Source organism: Ambystoma mexicanum, chromosome 6p, assembly GCF_040938575.1.
Source record: "Ambystoma mexicanum isolate Mex_15411 chromosome 6p, UKY_AmexF1_1, whole genome shotgun sequence".
NCBI classification, from domain to species: Eukaryota; Metazoa; Chordata; class Amphibia; order Caudata; family Ambystomatidae; genus Ambystoma; species Ambystoma mexicanum.
Window position 1 is genome coordinate 68,068,408 of NC_090935.1, and position 23,056 is coordinate 68,091,463.

Here is a 23,056-nt window from a genome sequence, read left to right on the forward strand (position 1 = left end):
GGTAATCACTACCAAACCTGGGGAGCGTGGGTTACAGGGTGTCCTCCTCCCCACCTGTTTGGTAGTGATTGCCTTTGGGAATAGCAGGGTATCCCCCACTTCCTGAGGTATGGATGCGGGGACAAAAAAAAGAAATGCAGACCCTGCGGCTAGACTATCGTAATGATGTTGCTCTTAAGAGTTCAACATAAGGAGGCGCTTTCCTTCAGTGGAGTGTTTCATATGTTGTGGAAGATTAAGTTGCTTATAAATTTCCTTGGAGTTTAAATAGTGGGATAATATGAGGGTTTCTAGGTATTTGTTCAAAGCATTATTCTTGTCATCAACATAAAAATAATGTTTTCCTCCTGTCAATACTCGGCATAGTGACCTGAGGGAACATTATTTCAAAGGAGTGGGAAACAAGTACTTGGGACTCAGTGCTGTAGCAATGTCATGTCCCCCAAATATCTGGCGGATGTGTTTGCAAGCTGGTAGGCTAATAAGAGGGATGTGGCCTAAGGATCCAGATCAGGGTTCTCATCCTAGCGGATCTTGGGCTTTAGATTCCCTAAATTGCTCTAGCACGTGGGTCTGCCATACACACTCATGGGCCAGTTCAAGCTCCCAGTTATAATATGCACACGCATTGGCAAAGCCAACAGTTGTGGCGTTTGTTGAAGCATAGAATAGTCTTGGTTTATCTGGCCATAAGATGCTAGTAGTTGCAAAATGGTGTGTGTACCAGGGGATATGAAAGCCGTGTGTGGTAAATGCCCATCTGATACCGAAACACCCGCCTAAACTGTTGGCTTTGCCAATGCCTTTATTACCATGACTTCAGTGCAACGACATGCATACTGCTTATAAATCACGTGATGAAGAGAATAACGCTCTACAGATTGCATTGAAATAACACAGGCAGACACTTGCACCAAAACATTTCATCTGACTGCTCGAAAAAAACTAGCTCGAAAAACTCCCAGGGGGAGCAAAGTGGGCGGAAATGACCATAGGAAGTCAATGGGCGGGTGAATAACTAAACACCATCCTCAAGCTATGTGTCCCTCCTCACATCCCATCTGCCTCATAGCTGTACTCCAAGCAGTTTCGACATTAAGGTGGCGCATGCACTACCTGAATAAACACAAATAAAACAGTGTCAAACAGGGCAATCAACATTACAGAAAACGTAAATGTGTTACTCGTGTTCAGTCCTTTCAGAATAGAAATCACCTCACTCCAAAAAGATGACAATTAAATATTTTATTTGTTCGCCAACAGTCAGATGGCGTCACGGTGTGCGACACTATCCGTTCATAGGAGAAAACAATGGCTCAGAAAAGCGCCCATCCACGCTGCGCCATCACCTACAGACCGCCTTCAGTTGCCCAGTGTCCAATCATTGTCCAGATGACGTCACGCCTGGTAGAGCTCATCAATGAGCTGCGCATACATGTTCTTGACCACAGAACGCCTTAGTTTGAAAGAGGGACCTGAATCCAAAGGAAACACAAGAGAATGATGCAAAAGTGGGGAAGATGGGGGTGGGGGGGTGGGTTTATATTCATTTTTATAGTATTTAATGATACAGGGTACATTAAGCCAGATCATTATTTCACACTCTTCAGTAACTTGCACGCAGAATATGAGCAGGGCTGTTAAAGTATGGAAGTATGGTGCTTGGGAGCTTGCCTAAGGCAGTTTGTGCAATGTGGCATGCAAAAGTAAAGGCACTGTCCACGTGCTCTGTTATGTTCCATAACATTATCTTAGAGTGTTAGGCATACAAGTGCTTTGGCGTAAAGCGCTATATAAAATGTAATAAATACAAATACGATGTAAGCCAACACAACAATGCATGTGTTGCTTGAAAAACACCATAAAAGAACTCTGGGACTCATTATAAGTTTGCCGGTCTGGAAACAAGGGTGCCGTTAAACTCACTAGCACCCTTGTTTCCGGACTGGAAAACTACAAGTCTGCCTGCCGGAGCCGCTGTGCCAGACAGGTCTGACCCTGCCCGTTCCGGCGGCCACGGGAAGCAGACTCTTTTCACAGGAGCACCGGCATTGTTGTTAACGGTGCCAGTGCTCCCTTGTCCCGACTCCCATAGAGTCCAACAGGATTCTATGGGAATGGGGATTAACCAAATTACCAGCGCCTGACTTGCCGTCCACCGGACTCGGAATGAGCCGGTGGCACCGGGAGGTCAGGTGCCGCTACATTATTCTGAGTCCGGCAGCAACCCGCCGGTAGCACCAGCAGGGACTGCCGGACTCGGAATGGGGCCCAAAGGCTCTTCCACTGATTACCCCTTTATGAGGATACCTCTATATATCAGCCTGCTGACAAAAAATTGAGTTAGACTAATAAGACCAAGCAACACCTGTGTGGGAATGTCTCGGACACAGTAATTGTGAATAGCGGACCCGAGGCACTCTGAAATAGGCAGGGGTTCCTAGTAGCGTATAGCTAGGAGCACTTGGCCGTAAATCACATTGCATGAAGACATACTGGAGTAAGGAGCAGTGGTTTCCAGGTCAACAATATCGAACATTTCTCCAGGGGAAAAGTAGTTGCAACATTGCAGTGGGGCAGCTGGGGGCAAAATCAGAGAGGGGTAAAATGACAGTGGAACATCTAGGAGCACAGTCACAGTAGGGCAGACTTGCAGTGGGACACCTAGGACAAAGGCCAAAGGGGGAACCTTTGCAGTGGGATACATAGAAGCAACGATACAGTTGGACGGATGGGGCAAATACTAGTCACACGCATTACACTGGGGTACCTGGGAGCAGTCAGGGATGGTGCCAGGTCCTTTCAACTATTTCAGTTGACATGGCCCTCGAGGCACAGTTGGTGACGCGAGTAGCTGCCCCAGTGTTGACAGTCTTATGACAATGCTAACATATCAGCACCTTGCCGACAAATAATGATATATAGCTTTTCTGTCGGCATTTAATGTTTTCTTTCCACGCTGCCCACCTCTCCAGTGATATTCTGCAGCTATTAGCCACCTTGCTGCCTTCCTTAATTTCTCCTTTATAATCTAAGCACCTCACAAGTTCCTCAGACAGTTTTTCCCAGCTTTATGCAAGGGCCCGACAAACATCGTGTTGAAATTTTCCCACATGTGCCTCGACACATCTTCAGCCACCTGTGGGAGCAGCATAATATATGGTAGAACATAAAATGATGAGCAGGTTAGTTAGGGGTGTAAACGACCAAGGCACCTGTAGCAAAGCAATACATCATAAAGGATTGGCAAGTCAATTAAGGCATAACAAAAAAGTCACATTTCACTTTCCCACTAGCAATGGCTCTGTCCCTCCCTCACTTGCTGTTTCCCTCTCTCTTTCTGTCATAGCCGCAAGCCAATGAGAGCACGTATTCTCGCACTTGTTTCATCTTGCAATTGTGAAGTTCAGAAGAATGTGTACCACCTTATATGTCTACAACGCATCACAAAGATCTAGCACGCCACAGCGACCTCAGCCATCCATCATATTACTAATAAATACATGTATTCATTTATTTATTTATGTTTCACTTGTTAGGGGCTTATTCAGGAAGCAAATACTGTTTCAAAGCGGCCACAGGGCAACAGAAAGGGAGCAGGGTATGATCGACAATCTAATTACAACAATTTTTGTTAAATACAACAATATAAGAATAGACAATGGGGAGGGGAAGACAAACCTGCTATGCCCTGTGAGTGTTCACAATGTACAAGTGTAGAGGGGAGAGGGGTATGGGATAGGTGCTGAGGTGCTCATGGAGAGCAGCGGGTGAAGTGCTATGAAGCAAGGTAAGTGCATTCTGTTAGGGCGAAATCTCACTTATGGCTAATTTCCCTTACCTATAGAGTCCCCCAGCAGCTTTGCTGGATCTGAAGGGTTTATTTCTTTTTACCTGCTAAGAGTGAGACTCTTTTTCCCACTCTTAGGCATTTTTGCTATGCCTGTTCTAGGCTATTTTTGTGTTTAATGCCTATGGGATTCTTTTATCTCGCCCATAGGAACCATCTTTATGCACATGTGTTACACTGCACCCTCCGTGCAGTGACACAGGGGTGTCGTAGCGACCCCCAAACATAGAGTCCTACCCTGGGACTGACTACTGTCTCCCAGAGCATGTAAAGTCTCATTGACTTTACCAGTCAAATCGTACGAATTTAACCAGTACAACCCATCTTACCATGGAGGTACTGGAAAGGGTTAATAGTTTTTCCCTTAGGTTCATTTTCGAAGGGGTACCTTAAAGTCCCGCTCTCTAAAGTTTCTGGCTGGTGGCAGTGGTTACTACCGAAAATATTCAACCGCAAATATTATCCTATGGGATTTTTCCATTGTTCGAGGCTAATACTTTTACTGACAGCCTCTAACATACTGCCGGTTTATTTTTTTATTAACTTTACTCCGGTAGGTTTTAATTGCCAGAATTTTAATATAACTTCTTTCTCGAGTCTTACTCCATACTCCTAACCCAGGTCGGGGATCCTTTGTTCGCTCTTTTGGCGGGCTTCTGCCAAGAAGCCCTCCTTTCGCCGCCTCTGAGTCAGGGGTGGGTCTGTTGTTTGGGAGGGGGAGTAGAACCCCTGGACAGAGTTGCCACAGCAACTCAGGTCACACTCTAACCTGATAGGCTGGAGGGTCTCCTGCCAAGTAGACCACTCCACTGTGTGGGTGACAGCTAGGCTGTATGAATGGGTCTCTTTCTGCATAAAATCAGGGTACTGAGGACTGGAAAGGCAAGACATCGCCACTGGAACTACGGAACCGAAGGGGAGAGAAGCCACAGACATCTTCAGCATCTACACCACCGGTGAAGCCCTGCCGGATCGTCTCACCACTTTTCTTCCACACCACGAGAGGAGATTGGTGGGGTCAACCAGTTCACCTATCGCTTCCTCGGACCTACCTTGGTCGAATCGACAGTGCCCCGCACTTGGAGACCAGATAGCCAGGTAGCTATCGACCCGGGCCGCGATTAAAAGGAGTGTACCTTTTAAACTTCATTTAGTGCAGCGACTCGAACCTTTCTCCACGACGAAAGCTGCTCTTCCTCTGCTGGACCCCTCGACCTGCAGGAACTACCAGGAACAACCACCACCGCAGGAGCCACTTCTTCACGTTTAAGGTACATTGTTCCGCCAGTCCGCCCTTTCTCTGTGGTAGCCCTAAAGGTGTTTTAAATCCTTTACCTTTGGGGTCGGCCGCCCGCTCTCTTAACATTGTCTTTCACCTAGCATCTACCTCCTCAATATTTTTCTACTAAAGACTTGACTGCAGCTACAAGAACATTTCTGCTCCTAAGCTCTTGGTCCTGTACCACTGACTCTGGCTCAGGCCTATTGGCTCTGGCTGATTTGTTAGATCTGCTCTCACTAGATTGGTTTTCAATGAGAAATGTGTTGATGCACCTAAATCTTCTAAACCCCTCTTCCTTCCTACTGTTTTTACTTGTGGAGTGCCATTTGCTCAGTTTTCATTCTCTTATCTTTCTGCTAAAGTGTTACTGTGCATAACTTGTTCACAAAACGTCAGGGAAGTGTTACTAGGGGGTGTCTGAGGGAGATTTTGGTTTAACTTGTGCTTTCCCTCCCTTTCGGTAAATTGTTAGAGTGCCATTTGTAGTTGGTTTTCACTGTGCCGTTTTGCTCAGTTTTCACTCTACCGCAAACTTGTCTACAATTGAATAGGGAGTTGCATATACTTTTCCTTGACTGAATTTTAACTTACTTTACCAACTGCGATTATGTGTTGACTTAGAAGTGTATAAAATAAATATATATTCTCTTTTTAATACAAAGCTTTGGTCAGTGTTTCCTTGTTCCATAGTACTGTGATACCCATTGTGTAAACCCTGAATACTGCTCATCTCCCTTTTGAGATAAGTCTGACTGCTAAGCCACAGCTACCAACTAAATCTTTGTGGTACAGACTGATACCAATGGTGATTTATTGCTCTCACCTGTAGTCCTGATCTGGTGTAGTGCTCCCCAAGGGAACTGCACTGGATTCTGCCTAACACATTCTCCAGTGGTTGAGGGTAAACCGAGGCAAGTGCAGAGGATAGACAGCAGCTGGGATGATAAAATGTGGAAGGTCAGGGCCATGAGGATGCAGAAGGGCCTTGCACACCAATCAAACTACTGTGTGATTAGCAGGGGAGAGAGAGAGAGGGAAGGAAGTGGTAAAGAGGGAGATCTTGAGACTGTTCCATAACTTAAGGGGGTCCTGCTCCAGACGAAGAGGGAGTGTGAGGCTGTTTCAAAGAAGGGGGGACGCTGAGGAGAGCGATCGATCCCCTGGCCTCTGTTTTGCAAACCGCTTTACACACAAGGAGTTGGTGCAAGAGGAACGCAGGTGCTAGAGGGGAATTATTTAGTCAGAAAGGGCTGCAGATAGAGTGGTCCCTGGCCCCCAGATAGCCTTCTGAATGATGCATAGGGGTTTGATTTTAATCTGTGCTGAGATCGGGAGCACATTGGAGACTTTGTAGGCAGGAGAGATGCAGTACCTGGGCTTAAGGCCAAGGATATGGCTTGCTGTCCTATTCTGGATTAGCTGGTGGGGTCGTAGGGAGGAAGAAGGTAGATTCAAGAGAAGGCTATTGCAGTAGTCTAACTTAGAGAGAACCAGGGCTCGGCTAACATTGAGTCTCTGGGGGAAGGTGAGGAAAGGTAGAATTCCTTTCAGAAGGAAAACCTGAAAGTGGGACTTCTTGGCAATGTCCTGAGTATGAGCGAGGAAGGAGAGAGAGGAGCTGAAGATGACTCAGAGGTTTCTGGCTTCCGAGGATGGAGCAGGTGGAGAGCCCAAGGAAGAAGGCCAGAGTGAAGGGATATTACATGTACTGGTCAGCATTTTACATGTACTATGATACACCGTATTAACCCTCCCCTTGGATAAAACAAATACTACAAAATATCATACTAACGAAGGGAGACCCCAAAGCAGATCCATGCTATAAACCTCACCCTTTGACAAAACCAATGCAAGAAAATAGAACACATCTTCTCCGACTGCGTGACTGTGAGTAGCCTAACCACTTCCATTCAATTGACCTAAAGTTATACTAATGCGCAAAACCCACTGCTGCCATCCATTGCATCACCTGTATTAGCCACACTAAATGACTAGACGTCTTACTACTGACCATAATCATATAATACTGTTTACCCACAACACACATCTTCCTATAAACAATACATTCAATAATTGTACACTTCCCATGCAGGACACTTTTCTTTCCATACACTGAGGTACTGATTTATAAGTAGAGGGCCTTCGTATACTACCACAGAGAACAACATTCAAAAATCCCAACCGACAGACCAAACTTCCACAGAGAATCCTATGCTGTACACTGCGTCCCACAGACCATGACCCTTCCAGCACTTCCCCCTGAAGGCCACACTGTAGAAAACTCAGAGCTCAGCCACGCCAATGTGGATAAAGCAAATTCACTAAACAGAAATAGACCACTCAATGTGTTCAATTCTGTGTATTATAAACTATTTTGTTCCAGCACTAGTAAATAAACCATATAATGTTCAAGATGGAGCAAAACAATTAAATCAGAATGTATATGTATTCAAAGAATTGCATAGGAGAGCTGTTGAGGCAAATAGGTGGGTATGCAATCTATGCAACAGGTCCTAAGAATGTTCCTTTGTGCATTGCTCCGCCAGGAAGCAGATATAACCTACCTCTCATCTGCCTGCTAGCTAACATGTTTACCTCACTTCTAGCATGCCTCTGTCCCTCACTTCCTCTACCTCCACCATTGCACATCACCCATTATGGCCACATCCCGACTACAGCTGGGCCTACCGCCTACCTGCACTTAAAACTGTCCAATGTTGGTAATCTATGTGCAATGTTGGTCGTCCTTAATCTATGTATGTAATCTATGTAGGTCCACTTATGTATTGTCCACGGTGACTGTTTCATTTACTCCCATCCAAAATCTGGTCAGATTGTCCCTCAAACTCACCTCATTGTAAGAAGCTCACTGCTTACCGTCACATCTGATTTTGCATCTATTGTACGTTGTTTTTTGATCTAAAGAGGCTTGTTCCTCCCAATAAATAAATTAATAAATACTCTACCTTGCTGGAATTAATCATGTCTACTAAATAGCAGGATTAGCAGAGTTGGGTACCGAGATGCCACTATCAACAAGGAGCGCACATGACATACAGCAGAGCTATAAAAAGCACATCAAGGTCCCTTTCTCTATAGATGAGTGCACTCGGAACGAAACGCAGGATTTGAAATATAGCACATAGAAGCAATACTTTTAAGAAGGTTCATTGAGCAAGAGAATGCCCAAAATGTCCCAAGTTGGAGCAACTGACGCTGGCTTTAGAGCATCAGAACCATCACCGGTCATAGGTGATCACACAGCACACCGCCTGGCCAGTAATTCAACAAAGTCAGACAGCCACTAACATCCAGACCCAGAATGAAACAGGAAACAGAACTAGCGTGTGTTTACATTTTCCAAAGACCGAACAGAATGGCGTGGAGGATAGCAAGCCAATTTCTACCATAGTGTTCGACGGTTTCCTGGAAATATATTGCCAAAGTGAAATATCTAGAGAGGCCTCCACCTCCATCCTCAGATATACCATCTGCCTTTGCCAGCACGCTTCTGTGAATATATTGCAGTCTTGACATTGTGAGCATAACCCCCACGCCACATTTAACCTCATTTCAACAAAACATATCCTCTTTGAGGGCAAATAGAATGATGCACCCTTGTCCAAGAATCTGGGCTTTTTCTCTGTACCACTGTCCCTTCATTTAAATGGTGTCTTCCTCACAGCATGACAGCTGTTGAGGTTTTTTCTTTCTGCCCTGAATTTTCTTAAGTTTGTGCAGTAAAGCACCCATACAGTGATTTGTGCTTTGTTACCGATTTGTATTTTGTCAAATGTATAAAGTGGCTTAGCCAAATGCCGGGAAAAATAAGGTGGTAATAATGAAACAAATATAAAACAAAAAAGACATGGTAAAATATATAAGGGAGAGTTAAGGGTCAGAGCTTAAGATCAGAGCTAAGCAAGAAGAATTTAAGATGCGAGTGGACAATATGTAGTGATTGGGAAGATCTAAGTGAAGGGGTAGAGAACTCCAAAGCCTTCGAGCCAGAAAAGATAAAGAGCAGAAACGAGTTTGTGCACAGTGGTGCTTGGGAACAGATAGTGGGAACTGGCTGGGGGGAACAAAGAGGTCTACAGATCACATGGACTAATAGTAGAGATAGGGTGGTCAAGACCATGGATGCTATTGTAAACAATGGTGAGAAAGTGGAACAGAATGCGATTGTCAAAAGAAAGAGTGGTGGGAGAGAGAGGAGAGAATATGAAGTTGAGGAACAAGGAGAACGTAGAAAGAGTGTGCAGATAGCAAAGTTGAAGATGGAACACACGCAGAGGGGCAAGACTATAGGAAGAAAGAGCAATAAGAAAGGAAGTGCAGTATCAAGAAGAGAGAATATAAGAGTAGAGATAAGAAGGTTTGCCGCATGAAAGGTCTGAAAGGGCTGGGCCTTGTAGATGTTGTAGAGCTGAAAGTGGCCGGTCATAGCAATGGTGGAAACATGTGTGGGAAAGAAGAGAGTAGAGCGGAAAGTAACTCCCAAGTTGCGAGCAGAGTGGCTGAAGGAAAGGGAGGAGGAAGGGTGGATAATAGAGCAGGGGTAAAGGGAGGAGTGAAGGGGAGAATAGAACTTCAGTGTTAGCAGCATTAAGGTAGAGTAAGTGATCATTCATCCAGGACTGGACAGCAGATTTCAGAATCATCCACACAGAAATTAGATGATAAACCATAGCAAGAGATGAGAGAGGATGGGGGGTGGTATAGAGAGAAAAGAGTAGAGGGCTACGGACAGAGCCTTGACGAACACCATGCAGAAGGGGATAGGTAGAGGTTTTACCAGACCAAGAGACTGGATCAGGCACCCACTAAGGTAAGAAGAAAAACAGTGTAAGACAGAACCGGAAAAGCCAGAAGGGGAGAGAGGTGAAAGAAGAGTACGATGATCTACATTGTCGAAAGCAGCAGAAAGATTAAGAAGATTCAGAATTGAGGAAAGCTTGGAGTGCCGGCCCGAAAGAAGAGTGTTGGAAAGGCTTAGTGGGGCAGTTTCTGTAGAATGATAATGGCGAAAACCTGATTGAGAAGGAGAAATTAGAGAGGAGGAGTCAAGGTATAAGGAGCTTTGGGCATAGGCATCCTGTTCAAATATCTTGAAAGAAACAGAAGAAGAGAAATGGGACGATGGGTGAAGAACGGTGGCGAGAATGTTTTATTAGAATAGGAATAATAGTAGCCATCTTAAATGAGAAAGGAAAAGTAGCAGAAGAGAGGGAAGAGTTGACAAGGGAGGTCAAAAAGGGCAGGAGCCTAGGGAAGATTTTAGGAATAAGGGGAGAGGGAATATGCTCTAAAGGGGAAGCAGCGGAGTGAGCATGGCAGAGAAATTGATCGGGGTCTGGTCATTTTTTCGAATAGAAAAGTTTCGAAAGGCAAACTTTCGAATCTTTTTTTTTTCCGATTCGAAATACAAAAGTTTCGAATGACCATTTGATCGATAAAAAATAAAAAAATGTGTCTTTCGAAACTTGGGCTAGGGTTGGGGCTTGGGTTAGGGTTGGGGGTGGGAGGGTGGCGTGGGGATTGGGAGAGCGGGGGGGGACCCCCCCAATATACACTAAAACCGTGCAACGTTGCATGGAGCTGTCCAGTGCTGAAATTACAGGACTGGACAGATCCATGTAACGTTTCGAAGTTAAAAAAAGGCATTTAAATGCCAATATACACAAACCACTTTGAAACGTTACATGGAGCTGTCCAGTCCTGCAATTTCAGCAATGGACAGCTCCATGTAACGTTTCAACGTTACAAACAAAAAGGCAGTAAAATACTACTTTTAACATGTAAAAGTGCATTTCAGTTGAAACCAATCCATGACTGTTGTCGATGGATTGGTTTCAAACAAAATGCAATTTCCATGTTAAACAGCATGTCGTAGCTTTTGAATTCGAAACTTTTGTTTCGAAACTTTGGCTATTCGAATCTTTTGATTCAAACAAATTACCATAAACCAAATTGATCAGTATCAGAGTGGAAGAGGAGAGAAATAGAAGAGCGTGTGGAAACAGCTTGAACAGAAGGAAACAGGAGTTGTGGCAGGAAAAAGGAACAAACTTGTTATGTTATGTTATGTTACTGCTATTTATAGAGCGCACGGGCGCCCGAAGGCATCATGGCGCTAGAGAGGAAAAACTGTTGCACCCGGAGGAGTACCAGAGCAAGGAACAGAGCTTAAAATAAGTACGTTTTCAGGGCCTTACAGAAGGCCAGATGGTTCGAGCACAGTTTTGGAGCAGAAGGCAAACTGTTCCAGAGCTGTACAGCTGTAATAGAAAAGGCCCGCCCTTCCATCCGAGAATGAAGGAAGGGAGGAACACAGGGGTGGGGGAGAGATTTTGTCAGAGAAGAACAAGATGGACAGGGAAAAAGAGAAGAGCAGGAAGGGGTCAGGAGAGGGGGGAAGGAATTGATTGAGGAGGTAAAAAAGATGACAAGGTTTAAGGGAGTATGAAAGGGTCAGATCAGAAAAGTAGATCTTTTTGCTACAAGCAGGAAAGAGCCCCTACTCTTAGAAAAATATACTATGTGTTTCCGTCCACATGGGTTTATGGCTTCACACTAGCGCAAGCAGTGGTACACCTTTCACGGAATGTGAAATCAAGTTATACTGGTACCATGTGAGGTGCTGGCTCCAGATCGGAAAGGAGGCTGAATGAGGCATTTCTTAAGCATCTTCTGAACCTTTATTCGCCCAAGCTAAAAAGCAATAAGTCAGAGGAACCACTGGACATGTTGGACACAGGCACAGAAGGCGATGACCTGGGACAGGGACAACCTCTAAAGTAGATAATGTAGGTAAAGCAAGGCAAGGCAAGGTTCAGAGCTCTTGTAAAGTACCCGTTTGTCAGTAATGTTGGACTAGCTGTGCATAACTCTGTCAGAAAGATGGGTATGGGGGCGTAGGTTGGACAGAGTGATATGCAGATGCAGAAAACTGTTGTTTTGATGAGGGCGGGTTGGAAGCACCCGTTGCCTCTGTAGTGTCATGAATTCTTGCTATTCAAAAGAGAGGGCACTGAGGAGGCTAATCTGAAAGGGTGGCCTAAGGTTTTGGGAAAGCCATAATGAATGTAGTGTGGGATATCAGGAACAGAGTGTTGAAGTCTGTAATGTGTACATTAGATCTTCTGCACCGTCTGCTGAAGAATGAGTGTGGTGGACAAGTCAGAGATGTTAGCACTGAGGAATATTAGTGAGGGTAGCACGATCATGGGAACGAGGAACGGAAGTGAGGCCAAGTAACACTTCCTCAGACACAGGGTGGAGTTCTTACCTGGTTGCAGAGGATGCAGTCAGGGTAGAGGAACCTTGAAGGAGAAATGTCTTCAGACATTGGTATGCGAGTTCTGAACTCGGATGGGTTGCAGATGTGTAGATAACATTCAGTGAAGCAGAACTTCAGTAAACCACCTCCTCCAGCCTCTGACCATGATTTTTCTGGCAACTGTAAATAGCTCTGTTTTGTGTTTATTCTAAAACTGCTTTGCCACCTATATCTGTTGCACTATCCATCTTTCCATGCTTTCCTCCTTCCCCCGACATTCTCCCTATAACCTCCCAGCATCCCTTCACCAGAAGATCTGCAGATAGGATGCATGTGTCATGTGACTTCCCACAGGCCTGTTATCTTCCTGTGTAATATCAGCCCGGATAGTGCTTGTAAAATCCATCCCTCTCTTCTTATTCCTCCCAGCTGCTTCTATTTCAACTGCACAAACAATTGGTTGGCCATGGATCATGTGATCCTATCAACCAGAATTCCCCCAGGACAGCCTTATTGCCATACTCACTGCTCCAACACCAGGTAGGGAAGACCATGTCAAATTCCTATGTGCTCATCCATCCCAAGTTGGCTGAATGGACCCCTTTTCTGTGCTTGTATGACTACACCTGCTCGAGACGGACACCTAGATAAGGAGGTCAAGAGCAAGCTTAAAGCTGTATTATCTCATCTCAGTATTACTAGAGAATCACAACTCCACCGTTAATCAACCTCAAAATGCTAACTTTCCCTAGCAGGTTAAGGAAAGACCACATACATGTAATCTTCATGAAAATACATGCATGTCTGGGAGATTTAGCTCAATCAGAAGCAGGACCAGATGCTCAAGGTTTTCTATTCTAGTAGGCCTTCAGCATAGAGCTGTCGAAATTCATTTGTATATACAACGCTTTAGAGAAAGCTCAGTTCCTTATGAAAAGGGTCTTCAAATGGTTAGTAGACACAGGCTGCTCTTCCTGCCACTATCGACTGGTCTGGAAATCTCAAACAGCCAACACTTAATGTCGGGAACAAAAACATGAAAAGCTTTTTGCATCTCGAGGGAGAGGATGGCACGGTAGGGGATGAAGGAGAGCAGCTAAATAGCCGCACCAGGCCTCAGATGGGTATGACAATGAGGCGCTGCCTGTAGGCAGAGACATGGCACAGTTGGCCCACAAGTGGCACGCGCACACATAGAATTGCCTGTGAAGTGCTGCTGTGCTATTTACAGTTTTTACAGTCATCTGCTGTCCACCCTGCTGGCCACGCACCCCTGACCCGACACCACTATAAATTTCCAGGAGCACCGGGAAGGTTAGTTGTTCACTGGCTCGCCACAGCCTCAACTACAGCACTTCACCTGTGAGTACCACGTAGATCCCTCGCGAGCCTCCACTATCCCCTGTCCCTGCCTGCGTGACAGCCCATTTCGCTCTCCCCGCAGTCCCCTGCTCCCTCCCTCCTGTTTATTACCCCACCCCCCCAGTTCGACTTCACCATGACTCCGCCTGAATCCGGCCATAGATCTGCAACAGCCCTGCTTGTCACCCTCATCCCTCCATCCCCTTCCCTGTCTCACTCTAGCAACCTGCTGCCTACCTACACTGGTGCCCAGTGGCTTTGTGGGTATCACCGATGGACACCATGCTCCCATAGAGAGTAGATTTAGCCTCATCAGAACGCCCCATGAAGAATTTACGGTACGCTATTCCTATTGAAAAGCAAAGCAGACCAACTGCTAATGGCTTACGAGTGGCCCAACTGCTAACGGCTTACGAGTGGCCCAAACGTCTCATAAACCTGGCCTGCTCAATCACACCAGCTTAGCAAAAATGACATACTTCTTCTCAAAGTAGTATTGATGAATAGCATGCCCTCTGTTTGATAGTAGAGGAGCTTAGTTCTGCTCTTCCCTGCCTAAGTTCAAAATACATTTTGCAGGTGTTGAATCAATCAGGAGAAACTAAAATTGTAGAACATACACGTGTCCATCAGATGAAGGCCTCCCTCACTTCCCTTGCTTGATGTGATGTAAGTGTTGTGGGTACATCCGAGTCAGCGGCTGTTGCCCTGCCCTCGCCGAGTGTGTCCTCCCCTGGCTGCTCTCTCTCTCTGCGGCTGACAACATGGTCTATGAGCATACACGAGAGGATAGGATGCCTCACCTAGATGAAACAGAATGTATAGCTGTTGTTGATAATGGTACCAGGGAAAGTGTAGCCACATTGACCAAGTGCAATGGGTCTGCCATCATCATGGATGGGTTGAGTGGCAATGAGGTGCTATGCCACACCGAACAGGGCAATATCAGCACAAATGAGTTACCATGACGAGATGCTGATGAGCAGACCTGGGTGCAGTGGGTAAATTAATAGGTCTGAAGTCAACACTGACACCCGACAAATGGCTGAGAGGGGAGGTATGGACGGTGATGCTGCCATGCCTTGCTCTACTCTGCAGATTTGCCTTGCTGTCAACGCCCTAAACATTGGCATGATTGAAAATTAAACAGACATGAGTTCCACCAGTATGAGATCTAACGAAATGTTTGAAGCACTGGAAAATCTATTGTCATCCCTGGTGGACAAATGTGAAAATATAGAACGTAAGTTAGATGTGCACTCCGTTGTATGACATAAAAGCATTAATAAAGGAAGAAAGATCCTGAAAGATTGTAGCACGAACACTGATGTGATAAGTATGTCTATGGGGGTAGCGTCATCCTATGATAGCATTTTAAGATCATTGGGAGATGTGTCTCAGTGTGAAGGGGGAGAGCGATACAATATAAGTGAGAGTACTAAAAAGATGCGTCCAAGACATAAACATTGTTCGATAGACGAAGACACCAGAACTCTACAAAATAAATCTAAAATACTAGGTAAGAAAGTGGGGTAGGCTGTATCCGGATCAAAGAACACCACAGGCAAAGAATGGCTGTATTGTCTGCGACCAACACATCTCGTGGTTAGTTGGAGACACTATAAACCCTAGCTCTAATAGATATCAATGAAGAAGGCATCTTGCTGAATAGATCACTTATTGTCACGGAGTGCCACTCCATAGGTCCCCTAAGAATGGGGACCTCCATAGATTTCAGAATTGTAGATCAATTGGTAGCCTCTTCGATGATAACCATGAACGTATGGTGTGTGGCTCTTTCCATCCTTGACTACATCTTATTATACCGCAGTGAATTTAGTAAATTGGGATTTTCATGTGTGGAAATATCAATGAACATCTTTAAATATGAGCATGCTCATAATGGCCACAGCACATGTCTGCCCAATCAGAGTACTCTCGATGTCATCCCTAAAAAACAGAGCCTTGAGAAACGGAATGAATCGAGAAATCTTGAAAATAAGATTCTGGACGGTGAGCCAAGAATAGATAACTCCTAAGACTCTCCTGTGGGTTATTGGCAATGGCTCCCGGTCGGCTTTAAATCTCAGTTCAGAAAGCAGCCTCGATGACAATGAGCTCATCATGTCTTGGAACACAAGAGGTAATTCTCACTTTACCTTGGACGATGGGCTTCTTGACAATATGCAACTGTTATTTGTTGTGGCGTTACAAGAAACCTGGCTATGGGAGTTCGGCAATATTTACAGCCGTAGTACGGTTCCAAGATTAGCCACTAATGGACCAATAAAACGCCCACATTTCTGAGAAGTGGTTGGAGAGGGAAGGTTGAAGTCACCTAAGAAAATGAAGTGATTCTTAGTTGAAAGATTATCAAGGAGTTTCCCAAGATCATCAATGAATGGTTCAGTGGGACCGGGAGAGCAATAGATGGAGACCATATGAACCGAGTAATGCAGAGCAATAGTAGAGATGGTGAATTCAAAAAGAGGTAGGAGAGGGTGTGGCATTGGATATTTGTGAGGCATTGAGGGGGAAGAAATTAGGTGTCTGAGGCCTCCACCTCTGCCAGTCAATCGAGGAGCATGAATGAAGGGAATTTTGGAGTCATTTAGGGCCACCAGAGTGGCAGTGTCAGATGGAGAAATCCAGGTTTCATTGATAGCAAGAAGGTCTAGGGGTGAAGAGTAATCATTGATAAAGGACACAGACTGAGCATCCCAGAGTGCAATGTTTAATTGATGAGGCAAGAAAGAGTATAGAAGTTGAGTCCTGGACAAAGAGAGGCAAGGTGGATAGGTGTTAGAGGAGGAATGGTTAGCTTATGGTCTTAGTTTGTTTGAAGGAGGTGGAAAAGAAATGGAGTAGTGGGAGTTTTTAATTGTTTATAATATTGTGCCAAAACTATTTATTGTTAAAATAATAGCTTTATAATAATGTAAAGTAGTCTAATATAGTGCAGAAACGAGGGCAGGCGCGTTTTAAGTGTATAACGGAAAGGCAGATGCAAAAGCCGGTGGTGCGGATTTATGTGGGCCAGAAGTATCTGTTACCTCTGTGCTGATATGAAAATGTCTATGTTGTTTGTAGTTGGTACAGGCTGGGGTAGTTTAGCCATATGGGCTGGCTGCAGGTTGTGGAGTGCAGAAATCGACAGGGTTGTGTTGATATAGAATTGATATGGTCTGCATTTGTTATGTGCAATAGACTCGGTCAAGACATATGAAGGGTTGTGGGAAGTATAATGATTCCACATATTTGTAATGAGGAGTTAGATGAGTGATGAGAGGGGAGGGTGGACAGGGGGAAAGAGGGTGAGGGTGTTGTCAATTCATGGCTCTTGGTTGTAGATTTCACTGAGACTTGGGTGCGGACCAGTGTCATGCAGCAGAGCAGCCATACATCAAAGTGATTTTCAATGGCTGGTAGTGTGAATAGTTTTGCTATTGCTTGTATTTAAGTAGTCCAAGTAGTTTGTTGAAACACTAAGTCTTGTGCTGTTTTCTGAAAGTCAGGTGGTTCACTCCAGGCGGAGATGTTTGGGTAGGGCGTTCAACATATGCGTGGGCAGAACTGATGTGTTCTAGATAGAGTAAAGTGTTGAAGCCTACTTCTGAAAGTGGGGGCTCCTTCATGCAATGAACAATGAGCGATGGACACGGTTTTGAAATGAGAATACAAAATGTTGGCATGCTATGAAGAAAAGAAAAGCATAATGCTTTGCTCCATTTGTTTGAATGAACACAGGCTTTCCATTAGTAGAGGTGGTCCAATCTTTATTTTTTGGAATATCTAGTGTGCCATATAATAGCAGAGTGACAAAGATCCATCAATACTATGAAGCAGTAGAGTTGCAACCACCGATACACACATGAGGTTGTTTTGATTAAATAAAAACACCCACGCCGGAGGTACGTGCATTATGGCAGATTCACAAAACAGTGAAAAATGCACAACCAAACAGAATAACAATAAGTATATGCCCTTCTTGCTCCTCTCAGTGGCCCTAGAAATATGCAAAGTGTTTACACATCCAACTATAAAACAAAATTGTATTTGCCTCTGTTCACCATTTTGTTCCAAATATATATAATGTACACTTTGCATATGCAAGATGGGTGTGTATTGAAGAGTGGCAATGACTGGTCAATACCTAAACACACACATGGCATATCATGATTGACAAATTAAGACTGGTATCAATTGCCCCCACCCTGTGGGATGCTCTACCTCTCCACATCCAAGAGCAGCCATCCTACCTTATCTTCTGAAAACTGCTAAAAACCTGGCTGATTGACAAATTTGACTAACCTGAAATTGGGGTATCCACACTACTTGACTCTCTGCAGCATTTGCTATCATGGTTATGTACCTTATTTCTGTTTTGTCTTGTTTACCAATGTTTCAGCGCTGTGATACTCACGGGTATTGGCACAGTCAACAAATAAAATAAATAAATAAGGCACTCTTATCATTCTTTGCCTTCATTTTGACCTGGCATAAGACAGATTAGGAACCCGGCCAACTATGCAGGTACACATGTCATCTTTATCAAAATCGATTCCCAGAAGTGTTTCACTTCCTCCACAGTTTGACCCTACTTGAAAGCAAAAATATAACAGTCTTGCATGATGTATGGCACCTCTAATGCTCTGAAAACGTACCCAGTTCCCCTCCAGTGACGGAGAAGTCCTTGGTCAGAATGGTCCATTTGTGTACTTGATGGAAAGTAGCTAGGGCCTTCTCATTTACCCGCTGCATTCCCTTCTCGATTGCTTTATATATGGCCGGGTCCTTGGAGCGCACCACTTCTGAGACCCTTGTGGCACTGCTTCCTAGTTGCTGGCAGAACTGGATTGCCTCTGGGGTCAAATCGTCCTGGGGTTCTTCTGTGTCTCCATCTACCGTACACTAAAAGAGAGATGGGGATGCCATTATTGGTGGCAAATTGAGAAACAATCATGATGTATGTTTGTCAGAAATACAACAGATGATTAATCTGAAGACAACACAAATATGAAAATCAAGAACAGATATTTTCAAGATGAAACAGTAACTTTGGCAGTTACACCAGCAGAGATTTAGGTAGGGCTGTGGCACAGTGCCAATTTTGTGAAAATATGGTCTTAAAAATTACAGAAAAGTTAAATATATAGAAAAGAAATTCACAAAATTCAAATAAGAGCCTTTTAAATATTATTTTAAAAGTTTTACTTTATACAGCGTCATTTATTTGGAATGCATTTTTACCATTACGTAGAAACGTATCTAAATATTAGAAACAATTTACATACATGCTTAGTAAATTTATAAAATTCATTTTAAAGTCAAGACAATTTGAACAACTTTTACATAGTTTAGAAAAATAAAACTCCCAATATTTTTTTGATGCTTCCCCTTTCATTTGATCTGTTCTTAAATATTTGAAACAATATGTTACAATATGTCTTTATTTTTTCAAACTTTAGAATAAACTACAATCAGGGAGTGACTCTGGTTGTTGGAGGCTGCACAGCATTTCCTGGCAGGATAAATGTTCTTGTGAACTTCAAGCAAGAATTTCCCACCTCTGCGTTTCATCACCAGAAGAAAAACCTGCCTTCCAGGCAGCGTGAAGCGAGAAAAACCACAGCAAGCCAGTGGAGCCAGAGTGAAGTAAGGAAAACCCGCCTGCCAGCCAGCGGAGCCAGAGTGAAGTAAGAAATAAATACCATAGTCAGCTAGCGGAGCCAGAGTGAAGTAAGGAAAACCCACCTGCCAGCCAGCAGAGCCAGAGTGAAGTAAGGAAAACCACAGTCAGCCAGCGTAGCCAGAGTGAAGTAAGGAAACCCACAGTCAGCCAGCAGAACCAGAGTGAGGTAAGGAAAACCCACCAGCCAGCCAGCGGAGCCAGTGTGAAGTAAGGAAAACTCGCCTTCCAACCAGCGGAGCCAGAGTGAAGTAAAGGAAAACCAACTTGCCAGCCAGCAGAGCCAGAGTGAAGTAAGGAAACCCACAGTCAGCCAGCGTAGCCAGAGTGAAGTAAGGAAACCCACAGTCAGCCAGCACAGCCAGAGTGAGGTAAGGAAAACCCACCTGCCAGCCAGCGAAGCCAGAGTGAAGTAAGGAAAACCCGCCTGCCAGCCAGCGGGGCCAAAGTGAAGTAAGGAATACCATAGTCAGCTAGCAGAGCCAGAGTGAAGTAAGGAAAACCCACCTGCCAGCCAGCAGAGCCAGAGTGAAGTAAGGAAAACCACAGTCAGCCAGCGTAGCCAGAGTGAAGTAAGGAAACCCACAGTCAGCCGGCAGAGCCAGAGTGAAGTAGGAAAACCCGCCTTCCAGCCAGCAGAGCCAGAGTGAAGTAAGGAAAATCCACCTGCCAGCCAGCAGAGCCAGAGTGTAGTAAGGAAGCGATGCTAGGTGGTGCAGGCACTGTTTATCCAGTCTGAGTAGTCAATTACATCGGTTATGGAATAATTGTGTTTTGCCAATACTTGCTAATGTCTGAGGTTATGAACAATCTAAGTGATCTGTATTTTGTAATCTAATCTGGAGTTTGACTTTGAAGCTGATGATCACTGCCTGCAGATTGACAGCTGTTGGTTTGATTTGCTTTACGTGCATATATAAGATACACAGGTGCTATAAATCTGTTTACGCAGATAGCACCTCTTGGTGGTAATTTTTCTGGATTGGGCTGGTGTTTGAAGCACAATAGGTTGGTTTGTTTGTGTGTTTGTTTATTTTATTTATAACACGCACCTGACCCAAGGGTAACTGGGCGCTTGTGTGAAAGGTAATGGTTACATGGCACATACACATATACATTATTAATCAAGATAGATACAAATTATACAGTTAGGATATACTTACAAGTCACAGTATGTCCATAATATATAAAAGAGATACAGTTTATAAAGTCTGGATACAAATTACATGCATGTATGTTTAGATTAGTCAATATACAAGGAAGATATGTCGTAATGTTAAATCATAGCAGTGGTAGCGGTGGGGTGTGGCGTTTAAGTTTTGTTGAGTATCCATGTGATAATGTGTTTTCTGAATTTGTCAAATGCTTGAATACTTTGAATGTTCTGTGGGAGTGTGTTCTATAACTGGGCGCTAGTACTGGGAAACTGGCGCTGCCAGCTCTTTTTAAGTTATATCTAGACACCACCAGACATGGTGTGTTGGAGGATCTAGTGAATCTGTTGGGCACTTTCCAAGTGAATTTGTCTGTTTGATAAGGGGGGGGCTTGACGGTTGAGTGCCTTGTGAGTGAGGCAGAGAGTTTTTAGGTCAATTTTTTCTTGTATAGAGAGCCACTTGTGTTGCTTCTAGTTGCTGACATGTGCTCTCGTCTGGAGATGTTTAATGCCGCTCTGAGTGCATTATTTTGCATAATCTGCAATTTGTTTGTAATGGATTTATTGGCACCTAGGTAAAGACTGTTGCAATAATCCAATTTGAATTGTATGAGGGCTCTAAATAGTGTGAGGCAGCTGGTGGGTGATAGTACAGGTCTGCAGTCCCTGATCAGCTTGCCAGTATAGGCAGTGGCAGATGAGGTCATCTTTACCTGTTTGATTAGATTAGAGTGGGCATCAAGGTAAAAACCTAATGTTTTTACATTTTTGGTTATAGGAATATTATTCCCATTGATTGTGATACTTATATAGTTGGGACTCAGTTTGAGAAGATAGTTAGGTGAGCCGACTATAAGTAACTCAGTCTTATCATCATTCAGGCAGAGGCTGTGTGTGGCCATCCATGCCTGAATGATGGTGTAGACTTCGTTAATTCGAGCGACATATGTATCATAGGTTCCTGTTAGCGGTAGGAGTAGCTGGGTGTCATCTGCGTAATTAGTTTAGGTGACGCCCAGACTGTCCAGTTTGTCGAATAGTAGTTTTGTAAAAATATTATACAAAGTGGGCGAGATGCAGGATCCTTGTGGGACTCCGCAGGTGATGGGAATAGGATCAGCAGCCGCCGAAGGTGAGAACACGCGCATAGTTCTGTTTGCAAGGAAAGATTGGATCCAAGTGACCGCAGAGCTAGACAAATGAGCTGCTAATGATAGGTGTTTCAAATTGGGCTTTATTACAAGTTGCTCTGCCAGGCGACTCCTTACAATCCCTGATGATTTCTCACAAGAAGTGTATAAATGTTGGCCAAAAAATTATTTTATTTTCCCATAGTTTTCTAAGGTGTCGCAGGTTGCTGGATTTGGACGGTAATAATGCCCTAACCGTCATCAGTAAACTAGTAGAGAATGATAACTCCAGGACTCTGCGCCATTAAGTATATATAAGGTTGATTTAATGTTCAATCAAACAACAAATGCCCTTCTCATGGTGATTACACGTGTTTCGGCTTGCCTGAGCCTTTATCAAATCAGGGCTAACATATATGAACAGAAGAATTAAAAAAAAAAAAAAAATAACATAAATGAACACAATAGTCCATAATGCAAATAGGAGAAAAGAAAAGCAAATTCATAAGTGTGATAATCCATTGCAGAGCCATGGTACCATCATACCCCATGGTTTTCAATTACCAGCCAATGCGAGCATGCAGAATCCAGTTCAAGGAGGAGAGGAGGGTGGGGGGGGCATAAAACAGCGGAAACCCAGAAATCCCACAGATGAACAAAAGACAAACAAAGGCCAGTTCGAAGGAGGCGAGCGGGGGCAAATGATGGAAGATTTAGTTCTGAATCTTTCTAACAGAAATATCCCAAGAAATGAAAGGCGCCTCTTGAACAATGGACTCTTCATTTGCACCCTCATGTGATTCCAGTCAAGTGGATATACATATAGATTTGTTCAAATTTATACTCAAGTTGAAATTAAAAAAGTTCTTTGTGTCTAAAGCATCCAGCGATTACAAAACTAAAGATCCACCAATATCTATTAGTGGATCCTCAATTCAAGACATTGAAGATACTTTTTTGGTTAGATCACTAGCTGAGTATGAACAGTCTGCTATTATCAACCATTTAGATGAATTAAGAGTCAAACCATACATACTTACCTCTAAGGAACTGAAATCAAAATCCAAATTTGTGCCTGAACTACTTGTGGACAATGTAATTGATACTTTTTACAAAGCAGTCTCCCAGGAATTTTACCATTTGTCCAAACAAAGAGAGAAACACTCAACAAGATCGAGGTCCAGTCATGCTAATTTGTCACATGGAGAAAAATCAGCACTTAAAGCATTGAAAATTGATACACAAATAGTAATCAAGGAAGCAGACAAAGGGGGCAACATTGTCATAATGAACAGAGAAGACTAC

General features: G+C 44.0%; 1 protein-coding gene across 6 annotated transcripts in view; it reads right to left on the bottom strand.

Moving 5' to 3' along the window:
- Positions 1-1,230: 1,230 nt before the first annotated feature.
- LOC138511221 (long-chain-fatty-acid--CoA ligase ACSBG2-like) overlaps positions 1,231-23,056 on the bottom strand; it is a 379,274-nt gene continuing 357,448 nt past the window's right edge. For all 6 annotated transcript variants that reach the window (XM_069626758.1, XM_069626757.1, XM_069626756.1 and 3 more), the window contains 2 exons: positions 18,441-18,687; positions 1,231-1,475 (listed from right to left, as the gene is read on the bottom strand). In XM_069626758.1, the coding sequence (XP_069482859.1) occupies positions 1,399-1,475; positions 18,441-18,687 (324 nt within the window). In that variant the 3' untranslated portion in view covers positions 1,231-1,398. The remainder of the gene's footprint in view (positions 1,476-18,440; positions 18,688-23,056) is intronic.